The sequence below is a fragment of the Dermacentor albipictus genome, chromosome 1 (assembly GCF_038994185.2).
Source record: "Dermacentor albipictus isolate Rhodes 1998 colony chromosome 1, USDA_Dalb.pri_finalv2, whole genome shotgun sequence".
NCBI lineage: Eukaryota > Metazoa > Arthropoda > Arachnida > Ixodida > Ixodidae > Dermacentor > Dermacentor albipictus.
In genome coordinates, this window is record NC_091821.1 from 480,978,594 (window position 1) to 481,001,560 (window position 22,967).

A 22,967-nucleotide genomic window follows, 5' to 3' on the forward strand; every position below is an offset into this window, starting at 1 on the left:
GGGCTTTGTCAGTTTAGGCGATGCCATTCGGGCTATACAATGCTCCCGCCATATTCTAACAAATCATGGACGCACTCCTTCACGGCCTAAAGTGGTCAATCTGCTTGTGCTACCTGGAGGATGTCATTGTCTCTTCGTCGATTTTTGACACACACCTCGAGCGTCTATCGACAGTTCTTTGAGAGTTCCGCAAGGTGAGACTTCAGATCAACTCGACGAAATGTCACTTCGGCCGCCGGAATCCAGGATGTCATTGTCTCTTCGCCGATTTTTGACACACACCTCGAGCGTCTATCGACAGTTCTTTCCGTGTTCCGCAAGTCGACACTTCTTATCAACTCGACAAAATGTCACTTCGGCCGCCGCAATCGAGGATGTCATTGTCTCTTCGCCGATTTTTGACACACACCTCGAGCGTCTATCGACAGTTCTTTCCGTGTACCGCAAGACGAGACTTCTGATCAACTCGATGAAATGTCACTTCGGCCACCGGAAACTTACTGTGCTCGGACACCTCATCGACTATTCCGGTATTCGTCCCGATCGGGAGAAAGTTCGAGTGGTCAAGAATTTCCCTGTGGCCACCTGCGCAACGAACGTTCGAAGCTTTGTAGGCCTCTGCCCCTACTTACGCAGATTCGTGCGAAATTTTGCTGAAATCGCACGCCCTCTAATGGAACTTCTTAACAAAGACACGACTTTTGTCTAGGGTTCCGACCAAGCTAGTACATTCGCTGAGCTGACGACGCGACTCAGGTCGCCACCAATTCTCGGCCACTTTGACGTGTCCGCCCCAACGCAGAACGACAGCACGGTTGTTACCGTGTTATTGCGTACGCTAGCTGTATTCTGTCACCAGCCAAACGCAAATACTCGATCACCGAACGTGAATGCCTTGCCCTCGTTTGGGCAGTGGGTAAATTTCGCCCCTACCTCTGTGGACGGCCTTTCATGGTTATCACCAATCACCACACGCTATGCTGCCTTTCCTCTTTAAAAGATCCAGCTGGACGTCTCGGTCGCTGGGCACTGCGGCTCCAAGAGTACTCTTACACAGTGATGTATAAGACAGGCTGACTGCATGAGGACGCTGATTGCTTGTCACGTCATCCAGTAGACCCATCAGAGACCGGCGAGTCAACTTGCGTCCTCGCGCTTATCGCGTTTGCTGACATCGCCTATGAGCAAAGATGCGACCCTTACCTGCGAGACATCATACTCAGGATGACGTTCCCCGCCAGTTTTCCCTCTTCGCGTATGTGTTTACTGCAAGATGGCATAGTGTGCTGTTACAACATGCACTCTGATGGCGCTGAACTGCTATTTGTCGTTCCCAAACATATGCATGAGACTTTACTCGTACAGTTGCATGATGTCCCAACCGCTGGTCATCTGAGAGTCTCAAAGACATATGACCGTGTTCGGCGTCGTTTCTTTTGGCCCGGTATTTAGCGTTCCGTTTGCTGTTACGTCGCCTACTGTAAATCTTGTCAGCACCGCAAAGAACCGGCAGCCCTACCATATGGCCGCCTTCAGCCCATTAAAATACGATCTGGGCCATTCTTTCGAGTTGGTCTTGATCTCCTTAGCCCTTTTCCTCTATAGCTCAGCGTGAACAAGTGGATAGCAGTTGCTAGGGGCTACACCACCCAGTACGCGATCAAGCTGGCTCTCCCGACCAGTTGAGCAACCGACGTCACTGACTTCCTTCTCGACGCAGTGATACTTCGCTACGGCGCTCCACGACAACGCTTTAACGACTGGGGTCGCTACTTTATCTCACAGGTTGTGCATGGCACATTGCACACCTGCGCTACAAAGCACAAGTTTACAATGGTGTATCAACTTCAGATCAACGCCTTCACAGTGCGGCTCAATAGAATTGTTACAGAAATGCTTGCTATGTACGTCTCTCTGCCATTCTGTGATGTGTTAGGTATGGCCGGACGCCATGTGCCTACCTCGTCCTTCTCACCTTCTCTTGGCCGGAGCCCACGAGCGACTTCCTCCACTCCTCTCATGGTCGTGGCATCGTGTGTGCCTACCTCGTCCCCCTCACCTTCTCTTGGCAGGAGCCCACGAGCGCCGGAGAGGTCATTCACACGACCTACTCACCGGATTCGTCGAAAAGAGGATCGACTTCTCCTTCCCGTGCCTGGTATTGCAGGAGGAGGGGCCTTCTCCCTGTGCCTGTCACGTGTCGTCGACGGAAGCGAAATCCCGCCCACATGATTGTAGAGAGCCTATTTAAGGGGCTCCGAAATGTACTTGTGATATACTTCATACTTCATACTTGATGCTTCATTCTCTTCTTATTTTCTTTCAACTACCTTGGAATAAATCAGTGCAAGTTTCGCACTAGCAAAACGTCGTCTCGCCTTTACGCGGTCGCCATGGTCTACCGGATGCCTGCAGCCCGCCGACAACGCCACGCTACCCAATTAGGAATGTCGGTGGAGCTTCGAGAGACAGGTCACTTGCAGTAGGATAGCCTACAAATGCAACAAACTGGTTGCTAACGGAGGGACCGCCCTGAGGTGCAACAAACTGGCTGGCAGCAATTGGGATACGGAATCCTGGAGACCCCAACTTGGACAACTACGAGATCGTAGCCTCTTCGTCCTGGCAACAACGTTCGGAAAGAAGGTGTCTGGATCATGACTGCATATGGTGAGTGCACGGCTTTTCTTCACTTAGATATCACTTCGCTTTTATGTAATTTTTGGAAAATACATAGCAGTGATTTTTTTAAACCGTTGACGGAAGTTTGAGTACGTCAAGGTAGTATAGAGTGAAAGTTTAGCAGCACTATGGGCAACCATGAACTTGAAGGCAATAAAGAAGCCGGAATTGCTGAGCTTGGCCAAAGAGTTGGGCCTCCAAATTGCCGAATCAAAGAGAAAGCCGGAGATCGTTGAGGTGATCGAAGCAGCTGGGGCAGACGACGAGGAACTGACGGAATGCCTAGAGAGCATTAAAGAGCACAAGCGCGAGCGCGCTGCACGTGAGGAAGAAGAAGAGCGTAAGCGCCTTGAGGAAAAAAAAGAGCGTACGCGCCTAAAGGAAAAAGAAGAGCGTAAGCGCCTAGAGGAAAGAGAAGAGCGTAAGCACCTAGAGGGAGAAGAAGAACGTAAGCAAAAGCACGAGAAAGCGGTAGCGGCATTGAAAGAACAGATACAATATTTTCAGCAGTTAAAGGAACAAAAGACAACGCCTGTCTGAAAATTCTGTAGGCAGTACAGAGCAAACGAATGAGAATGCATCTAGTGGACTTTCGCCAAAAGCCGACGAGAAAAGTATTGCCTGTGAGATTAACGGCCCAGTCATACTCGAACGGAAAGGGCTAGCTGCTAACGATGCCTTAGTGGAAACAGAGGCCTTTAAAGGCAAGAGTGAGAGCGACGAGGTGCTGTGCCAACAGAGGACTGTAGAGACAGCTAGGTCAGCTGCGAACAAATTGGCACAGTTACCACGCGTGTGCGTCGCATCTCATGGTCGCGAGGTCGTTAGCGAGGTACAGAATACTGCGAACTTGACGGACGCGAGCACCCAGGTCGAGTCAGATCTGCGTACCGAGGTGAGGTGCCAGCTGGACGATGCAGTTGAGAGTAGTTCTCGGGATGGCGAGCTCCGTAGCTCACGAGAGAACAACTGCATGGTTCAGGGATCGGTGTGGCTCTCCGCCAGTCTAGGTAGCCTAGACATGGATGATTTAATTAGGAATCATTCGGACTGTGCGTGTGAGACAGCGCTCGAGACCGACGGGCTGTGTGACGATGCACGGCGTGAGCTGGACAATGCAGTAGAGGGCAGTTCGCAAGAGTGCGAGTTGCATAGCTCGAGTAAAGCCTGCTGCATTGTGCCAGAGTCGGTTGAGCTGTCCGCCAGTTGAGGCAAAGATAGAGTCGATTTAAATGATAATCACTCAGACTCTGCGGGCAAGAGACCCATCCGGGCCGATGAGATGTCTAACGGCCAGCACGAGGCGCCAGAAGGCGACGTGAAGGATAGTTCAAAGAAAAAGCGCCGCAGAAAGAAGCGCTGTAAGGATCGGAATGCGATGGCTAAAGTTGCGAAGCCAAAGAGGGCAACAGGCGCGGAAAGGCAAGGCGCAGCGAAAAGAAAGGTGTGGTCGTCACGGACGATGTTGACGCATCAAACACGTTCAAGCCACCGGTCAAAAGGGGACCGAGAAGCATGTTCTGCACGGACGCGGAAAAACGGCATGGGGCAATTAAATTCCTCGTCGTTCCGTCGTTCTTTTCAAAGCTCAGCGTGCAGTACGAAGAAGCGCAAGGTGGCAAGACGAGGCCAGGTGGGGAGTAGCGACGCGGTCAATCGAGGTCACGCCGAAAGCGGCGCGCCAGGGCGCAAATTGGCAGGGGACTCTAACGTCTTGGGGGAGCTGTTAGTGAGTCAGCCCTTTTGTTGTTTCTCCGTAGCCAGAGTAGCTTTCAGTCCGCGACCACCTCAGGTACGGCTCAAAAGTATGAGTCAGTGGAAAATGTTTGGAATGGGAGGCCAAGAGCGCTTCCGTAGAAACGAAGTGTTTTGTTTTTTATTCTGAGATCGGAAAGTTTTCGCGATTTGAGACTAGGATTTCTTTCAATATGTAAGGTATTAGCTCTGTTTATGTTTTGTTAGAGAGGCTTGATATTTGAAAGACGCGGTTTTTGTAAACATGTAGTATCGCGAGGTGTTCATTAATAAGTAGATGGGCCTTCAATTTTGTGCGTAAGTAACCTGAGTGTCAAGGTTATCGTTGAGAGGCCTAAGGTAACGCGTGTGTGTTTTAGTTAACCTTCTTCTTTTTATGCGTTTTTATTGTCTAAGGTTAAGTTTTCAGTGTGTGCATGATTTGCACCGAGAAGCGTTTTTAGTTCCTTTAGCGTCTGTCCTGTGTCGACGGAAGGAAGCAGAATTATGACTGGGTTGCTCGTGTGTGTTGAGGGCAGCCGTATTCTGACTTCTCTAATGAGCGTGCTTAGAACGAGTTATTAGCAGACGCAATTTGTTTAGGGTTCTGCGGAGTGCGTAAGTTACGCAAGTTTAGTTGCTCGTTTAGGCCACGTGTCCTGGAGGGACTAAAGGAAGAAACGTGAGTAGGCGTAATGAAAAGTTTGCCTACGACGCAAGTGCGCGTTCTGAATAGTGACCACAAGGCTAGCGCGCTTGTCATTACGTACTTGTGAGGATGGCCAGACTGTTCAGTGGCACCAATACGTGCGATAAGTACGCCACTGCGATAGGTTGGGAACATGTGGTTTGTGTAGTTGGGCGGTGCAGAAGCTAGCTTGCTATATCGCTACAAGAAGAGTCAGCTTAACGGCAATGCCGACGGTTTAAATCATTGCCCCTAGAGTATCGAAAGCCTCATACTCATCCGAGTTTCCGTGGCATTTTTGTTTGCTTCATGCATTAATATGTTTTTCCGAAGTGAAGCCGATTGTTAACTCATTTTAATAACAACGTCTTAACGCTTTCAAGAAATGGCTGTTTTTAGTGTTAAAGGGGGGAGGACGCGCGGAGGAAGTGGGAAAGGTATAGCGGGTTCTCTTTTTGTTAAAAGCCGTGTGTCTTGGGGGAAAGTGGCCTTGTGCTCGCTGCTTTGTGGTTGTGGGTCCGGCACTGTCCTGTGGTGATTGCTTGCCCACGCCGGAGACGAAAAATGGCAAGACCTGCTTGCAAGACAAACTTCACCAGACCGGACTAGGGAGAAATGTCACAAGAGCGCCACGAGGACGGATGACCACTCCCCGGAATCTACCTGCTACGAACGAAGGGTTCATGACCTCTACGGGGAATCCTAAACCGAAACGCCGATCCCTCGTACAGCGGCTGCTGGCCCCTACACGTCAGGACCTTCCTCCCCCGCCGGAGAGTCTGTTAGGTATGGCCGGACGCCAAGTGCCTACCTCGTCCCTCTCACCTTCTCTTGGCCGGAGCCCACGAGCGACTTCCTCCGCTCCTCTCATGGTCGTGGCATCGTGTGTGCCTACCTCGTCCCCCTCACCTTCTCTTGGCCGGAGCCCACGAGCGCCGGAGAGGTCATCGGATTCTCGAAAAAGGTCATCGGATTCTACTCATCCGATGACCTTTTTGCGATGTACCAGGCACGATGACGTGCCTGGTACTGCAGGAGGAGGGGCCTTCTCCCTGTGCCTGTCACGTGTCATCGACGGAAGCAAGATCCCGCCCACACGATTGTAGAGAGCCTATTTAAGGGGCTCCGAAATGTACTTGTGATATACTTCATACTTTACACTTGATGCGTCATTCTCTTATTTTCTTTCAACTACCTTGGAATAAATCAGAGCAAGTTTCGCACTAGCAAAACGTCGTCTCGCCCTTACTCGGTCGCCATGGTCTACCGGATGCCTGCAGCCCGCCGACAACGCCACGCTACCCAATAAGTAATGTCGGTGGAGCTTCGAGAGACAGGTCACTTGCAGTGGGATCGCCTACAAATGCAACAAACTGGTTGCTAACGGAGGGACCGCCCTGAGGTGCAACAGATGCTGCTCTGCCGTTCCCCCCTTGATCCTGCTCGTTTCTCCTCCTTTCTTCTCTTGTATGGATGAGACCCTATGCTACCATTTGACACGATCCTCCCAGCCGTTCCCGGTAGAACGTCAGAATATGCCAGAGATGCCACATCTAGAGCTACCCAGGCATGTGAGATTGCACGCTTCCGTCTGGCCATTTCCCCACAAAAGCAACGACGCATATATGACGCTCGTCACCACAATGCCCACATTAACCCTGGGGATATCGTGCTTCTTTGTAAACCAGCACGGCGAGTTGGTCTTTGTGAGAAGCTGACTTCGCCCCTACTCAGGCCCATACCATGTCTTGCGTCAAGTGGCAGACGTGACCTACGAGTTACAATCTCTCGATACCTCCACACCGCAATCCTCCTCTGATATTGTTCACGCCGTTCGATTGAAGCGATATAACTGAAATCTACAAAGTGCCGGAACAGCGCCTTCGCCGCCGGGGGTCATGCTACGAGGCGCTGCAGTAGCGAACGATGATGAGAGGAAGGACGAAGACGACGATTGCCGACAGTCGCGCACACATCTTGTATGCCCGTCCTCTGCCCATTGTTTATATGTTGTAAATATATTGCCAAGCGTCTTTTCTCCCCTTAATAATACAAATGTGATTCCTTGTAGAACACCTCTTCCTGAAGCCAGCCTGTTCACTTGGTTGATTAATGTGTTGGCCTGGTCATATTGTAATTTATGTTGTTGAATATTCATACAATTCTGAAAGCAAGCTAATGGGCCTATAATTCTTCAAGTCGTATAATTTTGGCCTTCTTCCAGCTCTCTCTTAGACTTCAAGTCTTTATGCATTTTATAAAGTGCTGCAAGTTGTTCAAGCATGATATCGCGTCCAGCTTTGATTAAATGGACTGTTATTCCATCTTCTCCTGCCGCTTTTCCCCGGGTGATGTCCTGCAAGGCCTTTTTAACTTCATCGCTACAGAAGGAGCCTCTGTATTCTGTTCATCACTACTTCGAATAAAGGTAGCGTGTCACCTCTGGCTACCGTACAGGTCAGTATAGAATACTGCTAATTTTACTATATCATCAAAATTGGTGATGACATTACACTGCATATCTTTCAGTGCATACATCTTGCCTTGCCCTATGCAAATTTTTTTCTCACTGATTTCATGCTGCGACGATATTGTACCGCTTCCTCAATTTTTCCCACGTTATCATTTCGAATATCCCTGACTTTCTTCTTGATCAGCTTTGACAGCTGATCTGATCTGATCTGATCTCTAGAGTTGGGCTCTTTTATGCATTGTCATTTCCTCATTAGGCCCTTTGTGCTTGCGAGAGCTTACCTTCTTGTTGCCCTGGTGCCTTACCTCCCACTTCAATTGCTGCTTCTGATATGAGCCTAGTTACCGTTTCATTCATTCCTTCTATGTTATCTTCATTTTCCTGTTCTAAAGCTGCACATTTGTTTGCGAGCAGCAGACTGAATTCATTTCCTTTTATCCTTACTGCATCTAGGTTTACCTATTTTTTGATGACTAATTTTGACCTTTCTCTCTTTCAATCGAGAGGAATCATAGTCCTCACTAACCTACAGTCACTGCGCTTTACCCTACCTAACACTTCTACATACATCTCGACTACGTAGGGATCAGCAGAGAGTATGAAATCTATTACCTTTTTTGTTTCGTCACTGGGGTTTTTCAAGCTCCACTTCCTGTCACTACGTTCCTGAAGAAGCATTCATTATTTCGAGCCTGTTCCTTTCCGAACTCTGCCAACATCTCTCCTGTAGTGTTCCTAGAATCGATGCCATAGTTGCCGATTTCTTATTCCCCAGCCTGATTTTTCCCCTCTTTTGAAGTAACCCGTGACTGCAGTATATTGAGTTTGCACATTTTTCACAGCTAATTCTACATCTTCATAAAACAGTTCTATTTCTTCCTCATCGTGACTGGAGGTTGAAGCGTAGGCTTGTAATACCTTAATGCTATACATTCTATCCATCTTTATTCCGACGACTGCTACACTCTCATTATTACAGTAGAATTCATCAATGTTACGCGTTATGTGAAACACCATTCCACACCTCACTCTCTCAATAATTGCTATAGTTAAAGAATCAACAAATTTATTCGACTCTCTCCATCGCCACAGAAGCTAGTCGCTAACATGCTTGCTATACCGAAGGAGTGAAAATCCTGTAAATCCTACCGAAAATAGCCGTTGCTTTGACAACGATACTTCCCATCGCCCGTGTCCTGCACTTGTGTACTCCGGCTTTCACGCTGTTGTATTTTTTCATACTATCAACACGCCAGGCTAACAAGTATTTGGCAGCTCATCTCTTGGCGATACATTGTCCACTTTCTGTTGTCCGGAGCGCTTTCGCAGTAGCCTCAGTATATCCACATTCACAGCAGTTTTTTTTTCATATAAGCATAAACTAGCCCAGACTACTGTAGAATGCGGCGCGCTCTATAATCTCTGAAAATGGTGAATGACCGCAGATGACGTTAATAACATTTCGCCCTGTGGGATAATTGATTCCATCTACCCTCCGAAAACTCTGACAGTCAATTTATCTACATTGACTGCTCCGGTTTTAGTACCCCTCACTTAAAAGTTTTGTACAAGTGTGTTTTCACTGCTTTCGTCTTCTAACAATCGCACACCAACTGGTGGGAGATTGTTCAATGAATAACTGAGATCACCTACTTATGTGCGCAATGCCACAGCCACTAAGCCACCACGGCTGTTGCCTCTATTAGGCATAACAGCGGCTGCTGCTCTGCAATAACGAATAATTTAAACATCTGATATCAGAGTCACTATTGCATGTTGTACCTGCATTATGCCAATGTGCTCAGGATCTGAAACAAAGTAATGTCAGTCTCATCATAAAAGCGCAGCTATATTTTCCTCCTTCGCAAATAGGAAAAGTGTGTTGGAAGAGGAGGAAAAGGAATGTTTGTTCCTGTGGTAATTACGTAACGAGTGAACAAAACAAACCTAGATCGTTTATAATTTCTTGTGTTCGATGCGCAATCGTGACTGTGCTTTGTGCATTCTCTATCTGCAGCTTACTTATCTCTTATTCACTCTTTGTGATTTGGCGAGTTTATTTCAGGGTCTGTGGCATAATTAAACTGTTAGTAAAATATTTCACTTTGTCATAGCACAAGGTGAGCGACGGGGACACAGGAAATCACATTTCACAAAAACCCAGCGCTGCATTTAGCGCTGTGTGTCAAATGTGCCTTTCTGTGACCCTCTCGTTGAGCTTGCGCTGGAACAAAGTAGAAGATGCCACACCAACAAGGTCACGTAGCTACCCTCATCAGTTGCCAAGAGCCCAACCTGATTTGCGACCTTCGGATCGATGTCGCCATGCTGGTACACGTGCGTTCGGCGCAGCAAATCCATGTAGTACGGCCGCCACACGTACTCCATCGCGTCCAGGCAGCGAATCTCAACGTGCGGCGGCTCGTTCATGAAGTGCGTGTAGCGATAGTAGAGCTGCGCCAGCGACGTCGCCCGCTGGCCGAAGAGCGAAAACCGGAGGATTACTCGAAATCGTATCATGTTGACGAGAACGAGTTTTCTGCATAGATGCCGAGGAGAAGAGTATGAAACGTATCGTGTTTTAGGCAATATGCGTGAATGACATGACCGACTTGTCTAAAATATACGGTCATCGTAATAGCAACGGGGCAAAGAGTACATACAAGCCTAGCCGAAAAGCAGCAATATATCGCGCAGAGAACGCGGAATGGTGCTTGGGTAGACATATCTGTTTCATAAAGTTCTACAAAATTAGGTAGCGTCGGCATTCCATCGCACCTTCTCCACCTTTGCCTAAATTAACTCAAACATTCATATAATACGTCTTGGTCTCACAACGTAAGGTAAAAGTATTCTCAAATGACTAGAGCTTCATAGACGTCGCTTGAAAATACACATAAATTTGCCCTGCAGGCGCCGAAAGAGGTCAACTTCTGAATTTGATCTTCTACTTAGACGACTAGTGCAAGTCAGACACTGGTATATAGTTGCACAAACGCTGCGGGATAGTGGATGTCGGCCAGCACACTACACACAACGCCAGCAACGCAAAACGTGTATTTTCTCACGCGTATAGGTATAATATCTGGAGAGAAGCATAACGCTTATTTATTACTTTGACAATGCATATCAGCGTCGCAGCAAAGACAAGCTCGTTAGTCGGTTGGGACATTATGCAGTACACGAAACTAGCATCACAAAGTATGTTTCAGGGGACAGTATTTTATTTAAAGAAGATGCATGCTTGGCTTCTTACGAAGTCTCGTTGATTAGGGTTTCGAGGCCTGTGTAGTATTCAGAGTCGGTCCATACGATTCGACCATCGCATTCGAGGGATTGTTTCGCTCCAGGGTCTACAAGCTGTAAATAGAAGGACAATAAGTAGTCAATTCTTCCTTCTTTCGCTGACCCGCCAATACGATGGTATTTCAGCACGAACGCTGCTGCTAAGTGAGATCTTCTTGCAGAAATCTCGCATCGGATATTTCGAACGCTTTCACATACCTAACATATCGAACATGCCGGTACAGTTAAAGAAAAAATGTAGTTGGCGCTCAAATATTTTGTTTGGCGCAGTGTAAAAGCTGTTTGTTTAATGCGAACTACTTCTATTTAACAGAAACGACTGAACGTTTCCCCGTCCGTCCACTAGAAAGAACTTGATGAGTATAACATCCCTGGAAAGCTCAGGTGGACTAATGTGCATGAGCATGTGCAATCCTTCTAGCCTTCCTCTGTTCTGCGTTGTTTTGCATCGCAATCTGCTAAGCAGTAAAGCGAAGTTACAATGGCTTCGCTTCCTAATAGCCTACACTTAATCAGTAATATAAAAACGGCTTAACCAACGCCATTTTGAAAGCCTCTCTTTTTGAAAGCTACAGAAAGGGTCACAGTAAGATAGGATTGGTAAACTCTTTAACATTGTACTAACAATAGAATCCTCATCTCAAGGCCAGTAGGTGGAGTGACAAACACAAGTTTTAAAGAAATACGTTTCGAATGGGTCCCCACAAGAAGGTCACTGTATAGTCAGAATACGTATTTTTAGAAAGACCATAAAGATTAGAAATGCAAATAGACAAAATGCAAAAGAATGTAATACATGGCACACTGCCGTTGTTGTATCTTCAGAGTTTATGAGCGAAGAATTGTCAAGTTCTTCTGAGGGTCCTATCACTCCAAAGTACGTCATGGCTGCCTCTAAGCGTGGGTGCCGGGCACTGTGACGTGTTCTTACCATGCCTGCTTGAGCCACTGTGCGTCTCCGACTTATTGCATCTTTTCTCATAAGCATACTCTACATCAGATGACAGTGCCTGCTCGTTGCACTTATTGTTTCTCATTTCTTGCGCACGTTTTTGGTATCCTGGATTCTGCCTTGATTTATGTGGCATTTATTTTTGGTGCTTGGGCCAGATATGACCAAACATCGCCACGGCACGTCGTGAGTAGTAATCAATGAATTGTGAAAAGAAATTCCAAACGGGAGAAGTAACGTGGATATGAAAAGGCCTTAAAATCAGTCACAGTAAATTCCGTATAATGTACAAGTATTAAAAAACATCTTGAGGCGCTATCTGGACAATTGTGCAGACGAAGCTATTGCGTCAAAATTCAAACCACTTATTGAAATACAAAGAAATTTAAAATATGCCGCGAACATCATCAAACAATTTTGATTGGACTTGTGCTGAGGGTATGAGTAATAAGTGTAATGGTTTTTAGCAAAATGAGTTGGAAGTTGGATGACTGGATCTTTGCCGCCCTCGCAGTGTCAGTTTGCCTTCATTGTTTTCACAATCTTTGTCATTAGGCACTTATTTCAAGTGTCTGACTAGGTTCCTTCCAAGTATGCTAGGCATGAAATAGTTAAGATCCTTGTATCTGATGCTCCTATAGTTAGTTCTCGCATGCAATCGACATTTCTTGAACTTCATGAAACACGCTGAATTAGTTAAAATTCCTAATTTGTTCTACAGCTGTACAGTTTTCATTAATCTAAATGGTACACAAAATATGACCAAACTAAATTTTCAATGGACAGAATTAATTGGCGCCAGAAAGGGATAATGACAATACGACCATAAAGGTTTAGTTAGAAATTGATGACTTAGTAAAACTTAGAGGTGGCAGTAACACTAGTGTCTAAACAAGGGAATTAAATTCAATTGCTGGAAGGCAAGAGCTCTACAAAAATGCTTACATTGCAAGTACAACCTCGAGGGGGGGGGGGTGTATTACAAATTCAGGCCAAGTGATCTTTAGTATGCATGTTTCCGCTAAAAAGGTCAATGTTGATTTAAAATTAATGTGCGGTTCTTTGAGCAGAAAAAACTGTTCACGATACGTGGAAGCGAAATACTTTTTCTCTTAATTCTATTTCACGACGCTGGAGAAGAACATTGAGAACTGGCAGACTATTAGAGACTTTTAGCTCAGCGGGTTTACGTTTCGCTCCGCTCGCGGTCTCCACCATTACGCCAGCGGGGCGGCTCGCGAAAAAAGAATTTTAGCCCGGCGGATCACTCACCCGCTCGAGCGGGGCGCTCTGCTTCCCCACCTAGTGGTCCGAAAAGGAGTTACTGAGAAATGAATTTGAATTGCGCTTGCTTTTATAATGCAAGAAATGTTGAATAAAGATATATTACATGCTCTCAGCACATTATCAGTTAATAATATACTGAGTACTAATGTACGGGTCAGCGCCGCAGTCGCCGTCGTCGATGCAGAACTGCCGGCATGGAGGAAGGAAACTGAGGAGAGGCCCTACCCCCTCCGCGCGCTATGAGAAAAGTGTGGAGGAAATGACGTATAGGCTATCATTTGTTTTGCTGTTTTTTTATTTCTTTGCTGCAGTGGCCCCGCCTTTCGGGCCACAATGGCGGCTTTGTTATTGTTCTGTGTGCTCACACGTGTTGCTCCGTAGGTTCCGTACCGTGACAACAGACAGCTTTAGTACAGCGTAAAGCAGCAAACGCAAAGAGTTAGCGTTAGCGTTAGCGTTGCGTGCACCACACTGCGCATGCGCTGTACGTAAACGCTGCTGGAGCTCTTACGTACGTACGCCATTTTCGAGATTTAGCGGTGAACGCTAACGCACGCAAGGGGAGCCTTACGTACGGCAACATGGCGGTGCCAGTCGAAGTGAGAGCAGCCCGCTTCGCATCTATCGAGTCGTCGGCCTGCACTGTTCGGCTCATTCGTTGCCCACTAATGCTCGTGTTTGCTCTAGATTTGTGTGAAGATGCTTCGACAGTGGCGCACAGGTGACAAATGGGGGTTGTTTACGATTTACGTTCTCGATTAGCGGCGCAGTAGGCTTAACGAGAGGGTTTCATAATGTTTGCTCATGTTTGCTGTATCAGCCTCGAGATGGCGCCGAAGTGTATTTCGCTCGTCCACTTGGTGTAAAGCCGCATGTCAAGCCAGTGCATGTCACGTTTTCCGCGGCAAAACACAGTAGTGTGGTCGGTGCTGTGGTCACAATGCGTGTGCTTTTCACTGACGACGACGATATAAACCTCCTCAAGGAGGTTTTCGCCTTGAACCCATTCCGACGGACGTCAAGATGGGCGTTCGTTGCAAAAAAGTGGAAAGAAGTGGAAAATCAGATTTCTGGAAGCGAAATTGCCGGCGAAACATCCCTTCCGGAATAGCTTCGATGTTCAGTGGATCTTGACGACACGTAGAACCTGCGCGGTCACTCTCGTTCCCGAAGCATGAGGGCGTCTATGTCATCCCAACTTAAGAAGGACACGTAATATGGGTCCTGCAGAACACTCGATCGCGGCATGCTAAGAATAATCGGTGCGTTTCGCGACTCTCGACAAAACAACACTTAAAGCAAACACCTACATGCGTCATTAACGCATCGACTGTGGCTTTCGATAAGCGTGACTTAGGGACACACTTGCGGATTCGGCATTGGATAAGCTCGACATTTCATGTGAATTTGGCTTTCCAGTACTTTGTGTTTTTGCATCTAGATGGCGCTGTATTTGTTTGCGTTAACGTTACGCTTCTCTCCATTCCGCTATTCTAAAACACTACCTTGTGCCGCGCAGTGCAGTCTTTCATTGCGTTAGCGTTGCGCCGCACGCTAATGCTAACGCAAGCATTTTACGCTATACTAAAGCTGTCTAAAGGCGCCGTGCGGGCAGGTTTGCGTTGGTCTCCATGTTTTGGTGCGCTGCGTTATCTGGACCGTGCTTTACCGGATGTTTCTGTGGCCAGCGGGGACAGGAGGAACTAAAGCTCGTGAAATGAACGCGCATGCAACGCTGTACGCAATGTACCGCGCCACGGCAATGGCTACGGACGAAGGAATATCCGCGGAAAATTGTGCCCTCTTTGGCGGAATCATGCTAACGTGCTAACGATTATTTGGTATTGTTGCGGAGCGCGCGGGTCCGAGCAGCACGGTTGCGCGCAGCGCGGCGTGGTTTCGCGAGAAATGTAAACAAGAGAGGAGGGCTGGCCCGAAAGGCGGAGCAACGCCACGAGCAACGCCAACTTCCGGCTTCACTTTAGCATCACAAAGAGTGACGTCAGGGCCTCTACTTAGTTTCCTTCCTCCGTGACTGCCGGCGTTCATGTTCCCGGCTGCCATCTTGCATTTCCCATACACGCCCGCGCGCGCTTACGCACGCTCGCGCGCTGCGTATACCCTCCGCTGGGGAGTTCTTTCCAGCGGGCGTAAACGCTGCTCCCTAAAACCGCTGGCCGCCTCAGCGTTGTGCGCATGCGCAGTCGTGTCTCCGCTCACCCGCTCCGCTCTGCTGGCCGTAAACCCGCTGGGCTAAAACTCTCTATTGTCGCACCCGCTGCATGTCGGAGAATTGCTTCCATTTAGCAAGTAAGAGTACGTAGTCTAAGTATGTGCCATTATTTTTACTCTACAAAGAAGCACTTGCTTGCCTCTTGCCTCCAGAATATCGAGTGCCCTAATTTTGGCTGATCAAGTGACCCACTGCTGTTGCCAATATTTGCTCAACTCTGTGCGTAAGAAGGACTTGAGCTTTGCGATTGGTATAGGTATGTTTATTCCTGTGTCGAGAAGACCAACTGACGTAGCGGTTTTTTATTATGCTTCCGGAAACTCACTAAGGCTCTTACAACAGTTGTGAGCCTGTGAGTACTGTAGCTCTTTTGAGATCTATTTGGTTGACATGATTCACAGCGGAACGTATCACGTAAGCTTCTGCAGTGAAAATAATTGTATTTTGATTTAGAGCGCTCGAAGTTAAAAGCGCCCTCCAATGAGCTGCATAGGTCATAGCAGTGGGTAACTCTGAAGCATAAACATAAAATTCTGCGCAGGAGTACTTCGCCTGAAATTCAAGGAAGTACGAGTGTATATGTCCGAGGTTCATCTTTTGTTGTTTCGACAAAACAGATAACGCACTCGATGATGTGCCATTTCCAAGACAGTGGAAAGTGATTGGGACCCAATAACAACCTTTCTCAAAGGCGGGCTTCTGTTTGTTCTGTCATTGGTTCTAAGCCTGAGAACAAAGCTCTGATATCTGGGTGGTTATGATGACATCTGGCAGTGGACAAGCCGCAAATACCTAAATCACATGGAAATTCGATATCTAATTTTACCTTCATGCAGGAGCGACCTAAATATGTTCTTTGGACGTGTAGGGATCACTTGTTCAACACAACATACAGGCTTTCCACAAGGCTTATCCTGAAGGCACCTGCCACCAGGCGAATATCGAAGTTGCGGCCTGAGGCTAGCATTTTTAAGGCACTGCGTGTTGCAGAACGGTGTAACAAAAGTTACATGATTTAAAACCTATCTTCACATCGTCCCCATATACATAAAATTGGCAGAAATTCTGAGAATTCTCTAGGAATGCATATGCATTGTTGGCTAAGCTGTGACTGCTTTCTTGCTTAGTTTTGCTTGCTTTCCCTAGCTTACTCGTGTTTATCCATGACCTCTCCGGCGGAAAAGAATGCTTAGGCCTTTGTAGACGATTGCCAGATTTTCTCGCCTCATCCGGCCCCCATAAATGCAATCGTACCAATTGAGCCGGAACGCCGGGCACGCGCGCATCTCGACGGAGCACAGCGGTCGAAAGGGAACACCCTACACCGCAGTAGCGCGTGAGGCGTCGCCTAAGGAGAGAATGCGTCGCCGCGATGCCATGTGACCGTCGCTGTCGTAAGCCTTTGTTATGCGCGCATTCCTTGTTCCCAAAACCTCTCGCCTGCGTTCTGTCTGCGCCTCGTTGAGGCCCAGAAAAACGCACCGAGCGTCTCAAAGTGCTTGCTTGCCCGCGAGGTGTTCATCACTCTAAGGACGCTCAGTAGCGTTCGGTTGGACATTGGGCCACCCCAAAATCTCAAGTGAGCCCATCCCCAAATTTAACTCGGCCCACCTGAGATTTCAAGTTGATGCACCCCTAAATTTCAATTAGCCACGTCCAAATTTCACGTTGACCCAGCCCCAAATACAAGTTAGCCTGCTCCCAAATTAAGTTGGGTCATCCTATAATTTCAAATTGGCCCACCCCAGATTTCAAGTTGGCCCACCCCCAGATTTCAGGTTGACCCACCTTCAAATTTAAGTTACCCAGCCCAAAATTTTAGTTGGCCCACCCCATATTTCATTGGCCCACATACAAATTTCACGTGGGCTCATCCCTATTTAAGTTGACCCACTTCCAAATTTAAGTAGGGCAACCTTCAAATTTCAAGTTGGCTCACGCCCTAACATGGCCCACCCCCACATTTCAACTTGGCTTACCCACAAATTTCAATTACCCCACGTACATATTTCAAGTTGCCCCCCCCCCCAAATTTTAAGTTTACGCACCCCCTCATTTAAGTTGACCACCCCATATTACAAGTTGACCTACCCACAAATTTCAAGTTGGCCCATTTGCAAATTTCAAGCTAGCTCACCACTAAATTAAGTTGGCGCACACTCAAATTTCAAGTTAACCACACTCCAAATTTCAAGTTGGCCATCCCAAATTTTAGTTGGCCCACGCCTTCTAGAACTTCGCAATGCATTTTCTAAGAAGACCTGCGAATCTCTATTGGCGTCCTTCTTTTTTTAATATTTTTTAAACCATGCTGCTTTACCCCGTGGCTGGAAATTGGCATATTTAGAGCCTGTACGTATGAGTGGGCCACGCAACAACGTTCGGAACTAAAGACCGGTGTCGTTAACAAGTATCCCGCGCAAAATAATGGAGCATGTAATTTGTTCTTCTATAATGTTGCATGTTGAAAAGTATGATCTTCTAAATGACAGACAGGCCGCAACGTTCGAGCGCATGATTGACACTTCGTGGCCTGAAGTGGAAGACTTGCTTGTGCTATCTGGATGATATTGTTGTTTTCTCATGAATCTTCTCTCAGCACCTGAAACGTCTGGATGAAGTGCTCACGTGCTTTGCCAACGCTGGACAACGCTAAACACCAAAAAATGCCATTTTGCGAGCAAGACGATCAAGGTATTTGGTCACATTGTGAGCAAAGACGGCATTCGTCCTGATCCTGACAATGTTTTGGCAGTTCAGCACTTCTCTCGTGCCGAAAAAACCTAAGATTTTGATAGTTTCCTAGGCCTCACTTCGAATTTTCGCCGATTTATACGAGACTTCGCCTCAATAGCGTCACCTCTGCACAAATTACTGGGTTCTAATGTTCCCTTTGTGTAGACTCCCGAATGTGAATCAGCGTTCGCCCATATGAAGCGCGCTCACATCTGAACAAGTACTTCGCCATTTTGATGAAGCTGCTCCTACCCTCCTGCATGCGGATGCTAGTGGTCACGGCGTTAATGGCGTTCTCCTACAGCGGGACGATACCTTATGTGAGAGGGTCATCGCGTACGCAAGTCGCGTACTGACAAACGCCGAAAAGAATTACACCATAACGGAGCAGGGATGTCTAGCTATCTTTTGGTCTGTGCGGAAGTTTCGACCTTATCTTCACGGCCGCCATTTTACCGTCGTTACAGACCATCATGCATTATGCTGGCTTTCAACGCTGAAGAGCTTGTCTGGACGACTTAGTTGGTGGATTCTTCGTCTGCAAGAATACGACTTTACCATTGTCTACAAGTGCGGTAAAAACACCAGGATACACACGCGCTTTCTCGCTGTCCGCTTCCTACGATACCATGCAATGGACCTGCAACTACCTTCCGTAACAAGCTTTCTCGTTGGCGACTGTAGACGATACAGCTGCACACGACAACAGATTCTTCCAATTTCATCAATTTGCCGACTCTTACTGTCGGCGCATCACAGACCACCTTCAAGGAGTATCATGCCCACCTAACACCCGCCTTCGTCGACAGCTGACGCACTTTAAGATTGACAATCGCGTTCTGTAGCGCCATGTCTCTCACCCTGACGGTCAATGCTGGGCTTCTGTCCTGCCACACTCTTTATGTGCTCATGTCCTGCAGGCTTCTCACCGCGACATGATTGCTGGTCACCTTGGTTTCCAGAAAACCTATGACCGCATCACAGGCCGCTTTTACTGGCCTGACTTGTCCGCCAGTGTAGCGAGGTATGTCGCTTCTTGGGCCCTATGTCAGCGTCGAAAGCTCCCTAGATCAGCTCCAAGCGGACAACTGCAACCGGTTCTGTGTCCGTCGCAACCATTTGAAGTCGTTGGCATTGACCTGTATGGTCCTCTTCCTGTGACTCTCACAGGTAAACTATGGTGTGACAGCTGTTGACCAATGGACATTCTACGCCTAAACAGCTTGTGTGAGTTCTGCCTCAGCCTCTGAAGTTGCTACATTCGTACTTCAAGCCTTAATACTGCGTCACGGTGCTCCTCGCGTCCTCCTGAGCAACCGTAGAAAAGCACTTCTCTCGCAACTCGTTGACGAAGTACTCAGAGCATCCGCAACCGCCCACACCACTACCTCCAGTTACCATTCGCAAACCAACGGCTTAACAGAGCGATTTGATCGCACGGTGTCAGCCATGCTAGCCATGATAATCGAACCAGATCATGAAAACTGGGACGGAATTTCGCCATTCGTGACTTTTGCGTATAATACCACCGTTCAAAGCACTACCGGTTAGTCGCCATTCTACCTCGTTTATGGTCGTTCGCCCTCTTACTGTCTTGACGTCTCTTTCTTCGCGCCAACTGTCAATCCATGTTCATACTCCTGTGAAGAAAAATCTGGAGGACGCTTAAGCTTCGCCTTCAAGAGTGGAACGCGACAGCGTTCCCGTCGACCCGCCAAGGGATGTAAGACAGCTTCGGCGCAGCGACTACGCGCCCCGCATCGGACGCAGTGAGCGTCGAACAACGCAGCGTTCGGCGCGGCAACGAAATGTGCGCCTGAGCAAGCGACGCACGCCTCTAAGGCAACACCGCATTCACTAGAGGCCCGTTTGTACCGCTTTGAAGCATGGAACTCGTGGCTTAGTGCAATAAAGAAAAAAAACTCGTGGCTCAGTGGTAGCGCCTCCGTCTCACACTCCGGAGACCCTGGTTCGATTCCCACCCAGCCCATCTTGCAAGTTGTTTTTTATTCATGAAGGACCTGCTGGGATTTATCGCTCATGGCCAACGCCGCTGACGCTGACGCCGACACCGACACCGACGCCGACGACACCGGCTTTTCTGCGACACGAGCTCCTTAACGCTGTCGCGTTAATATGTGTCCCGCATTCTGCGTTGTCGCCAGCGCGCCCGCATCAACACCAATGCACGGCAAAAGGACAGCAAGCAGCATTACGACGCCTCTCACCGCGTCGTGTGCTTCCGCCCTGGCGAGCACGTGCTACTCTGGACACCAGTTCGTACTCCTGGCTTGTGTGACAAGTTTAAGCTTTGGTTCATCGGCCCCTACAATGTCTTGGAGTAGACCTCTCCGGTTAACTATTGCGTCACACCAGTTATTGTTCCAAATGACCGCCGCTGCCGCGCTGATAAGGTTGTCCACGTTTCCTGTATGAAGCCTTCTACAAGGCGTTCGCCGCCCCTTTCAATTGTGGCCTGGATGGGCGTTCCCACGCGAGGGGTCATTAGTGTGGACATTTATTAAGCCATCCTTTATTATCTGTACATGAGCATCATCATGTGGGTTTCACATGGCGTTGTTGTTCATCATCGCTTGTGGGGCTTTCTTTTAAGTGTGATCCGTCCTGTGGGCGTGGTCGGTGCGCCGCATCTGCGACACGTAATAAACGTCGTGATAATTGCTGCGTCACACTATATATGGTATGTCAGCAACATCGAGAGACTTCACAGCAAAACGCAGTGTGCTTATGTGGCTGAAAAAACAATGCATATACAGATCCTCCCTGGTGACATGACGAATAAGAACCAATAGCATGGATCATCTGTCGGTGCACTGTCTAACACATCATGTCAACAGTTACGACAAAAATTGGAGGACGCTTAAGCTTCGCCTTCAAGAGTGGAACGTGACAGCGTTCCGGTCGACCGCCAAGGGGTGTAAGACAATGCGCTACGGCGCAGCGATCACTTACTAAGCGCCCCGCATCGGACTCGGTGAGCGTCGAGCAACGCAGTGTTCGGCGCGGCAACGAAATGTGCGCCTGAGCAAACGGAACGAACCAAAGAACTCGGTGTCTCGGAGGAGGAAACGATCTACGCCAGCCGAACGTCGTGATCGGCACGGGCAGAGAGATAGATAGTAATCTAAAGAAAGGAACGGCGCTTGAGTCTGCAACCCGTGTGGGAGAACGGCGAAGCGTCGTCAGGGGAGAGAGAGTCGGGGCATGCGACGCGCCTGGCACCGGTCCGCGCACAGCCGTGGCGCGCCACCTGTCGGGGCAGCGCCCTACATTGAGGGGAGGGGGTCTTCTGTGTTTGCCGCAAGATGGTTCTGCGTGTGCGGTAAGCACAGAAGAAATGTTGCGGAAACGTTCTGCGCTGCTCATCTAAATGCGACTTCTGTAAGTTACATGCTCATAATTACCGATATACACCGCAGCATAACTTTCTACGGCACGTTTCTAAGGCAACACCGCATTCACTAGAAGCGCTTTTGTAGTGATTTGAAGCATCGAACTCGTGGCTGAGTGGTAGCGTCTCCGTCTCACACTCCGGAGACCCTGGTTCGATTCCCACCCAGCCCATCTTCGAAGTTGCTTTTTATTTATGAAATGCCTGCAGTTATTTATCGCTCACTGTCAACGCCGTGGATGCCGACACCGACACCGACGACACCGGCTTTTCTGCGACACGAGCTCCTTAACGCTATCGCGTTAAAAGTGTGACGCAAACGGCGATGGAATAGCCACCGATATTTTAGAGAGCAGCTCTTAGGCACCCGTTCCTGCATTTAGTGTCAGCGTCCCTCGTCGGCGTTCCTCGGCGTAACCAAGCGAACGAGCACAGCGAAGGATGAAAGAGCGAATGCGGAGCGCAGTGGGTGATTAAAGACGGCGGCAGCGAAGAGAGCGCGAGGAGAAAAGAGGAGGACGAGGATATGAAGAAAGCGTGAGAAGAAAAGCGTAGTGCCGCGCAATACGGGCTCTGTGATGAAGCCCGCTGCGAGAGAGAGAGAGAGAGAAAAAACTTCTATTTTTACGCCAGCGTTCGGCGCTCAACTCTGGTCGGTCAGCTACCAGTCCTCACCCAACACGTCTCTGACGTGCTGGATAAGCACCGGCAGGAGAATGTTAGTTGCATGGGGTGGTGGAGTGAGCCAGTCCGTCCATGACCGTGGCTTGATGTTAGTGGGAATGTTAGAGAGGGCTGACTGCAGCTTGGTTTGAGTGTGAGGGCAATGCCATAGACAATGCTCTAGGGGGCGAATATTCCATGCAGTTCAGGCATTTCGGTGGCCCAGGTAGGCCTTGAATATAGTGATGGAAAAGAGGAATCACTATTGAGTTTGTTTGAAGTCTTCGGAGAATAGCGCTGTCTTCTCTCGAAAGGTTAGCAGGGGGAGTAATAAAGGCGACGGAGTTGGCGCGAAGTTGTTTAAAAGTGATGTGCGCTCCTTGTGCAAAGTCTTTCTGTGTTCCCTTGGGTTAAATTCGGATGGCCAGAGGCACGGGGGACCCGAAAAACTAACTACGCTGGTGAGCTCATGAGCTCGGGAGTTCCCCCCCCCCCCATGCCTCGGTTCCCATGTATGCACTGCAAGGTAACACAGAGCGAAGGGTGTGCAACCAAGTGACATTGAAGTAGGCTGTGTATATGCTCAGGTAGCAAGTTGTCACGAAACATGTGGCATGCATCTTGGCTATCGGTGCGAATTAAGATGTGTTGGGTAGGATGATGAGCCCGGCTGACTGCTTTGAGAATAGCAAGAGCCTCTGCGTCGGATGGGTCGGGGACTCCTATGTTTGCGTTTACATGCTCGTAGTCGGGGCCGACTACTGCAGTTAGACATCTACCCTCCGAGTGACTAGCGTCCGT

At 48.4% G+C, this 22,967-nt stretch overlaps 1 protein-coding gene across 1 annotated transcript in view; it reads right to left on the reverse strand.

Annotated features, from left to right (window-relative positions):
- Positions 1-22,967, reverse strand: part of LOC135901468 (membrane metallo-endopeptidase-like 1) — a 172,948-nt gene that overhangs the window by 65,927 nt on the left and 84,054 nt on the right. Inside the window, exons 10-11 of the mRNA XM_065431278.1 lie at positions 10,834-10,937; positions 9,873-10,116 (exon numbers count right to left, since the gene is read on the reverse strand). Of these exons, the coding sequence (XP_065287350.1) occupies positions 9,873-10,116; positions 10,834-10,937 (348 nt within the window). The remainder of the gene's footprint in view (positions 1-9,872; positions 10,117-10,833; positions 10,938-22,967) is intronic.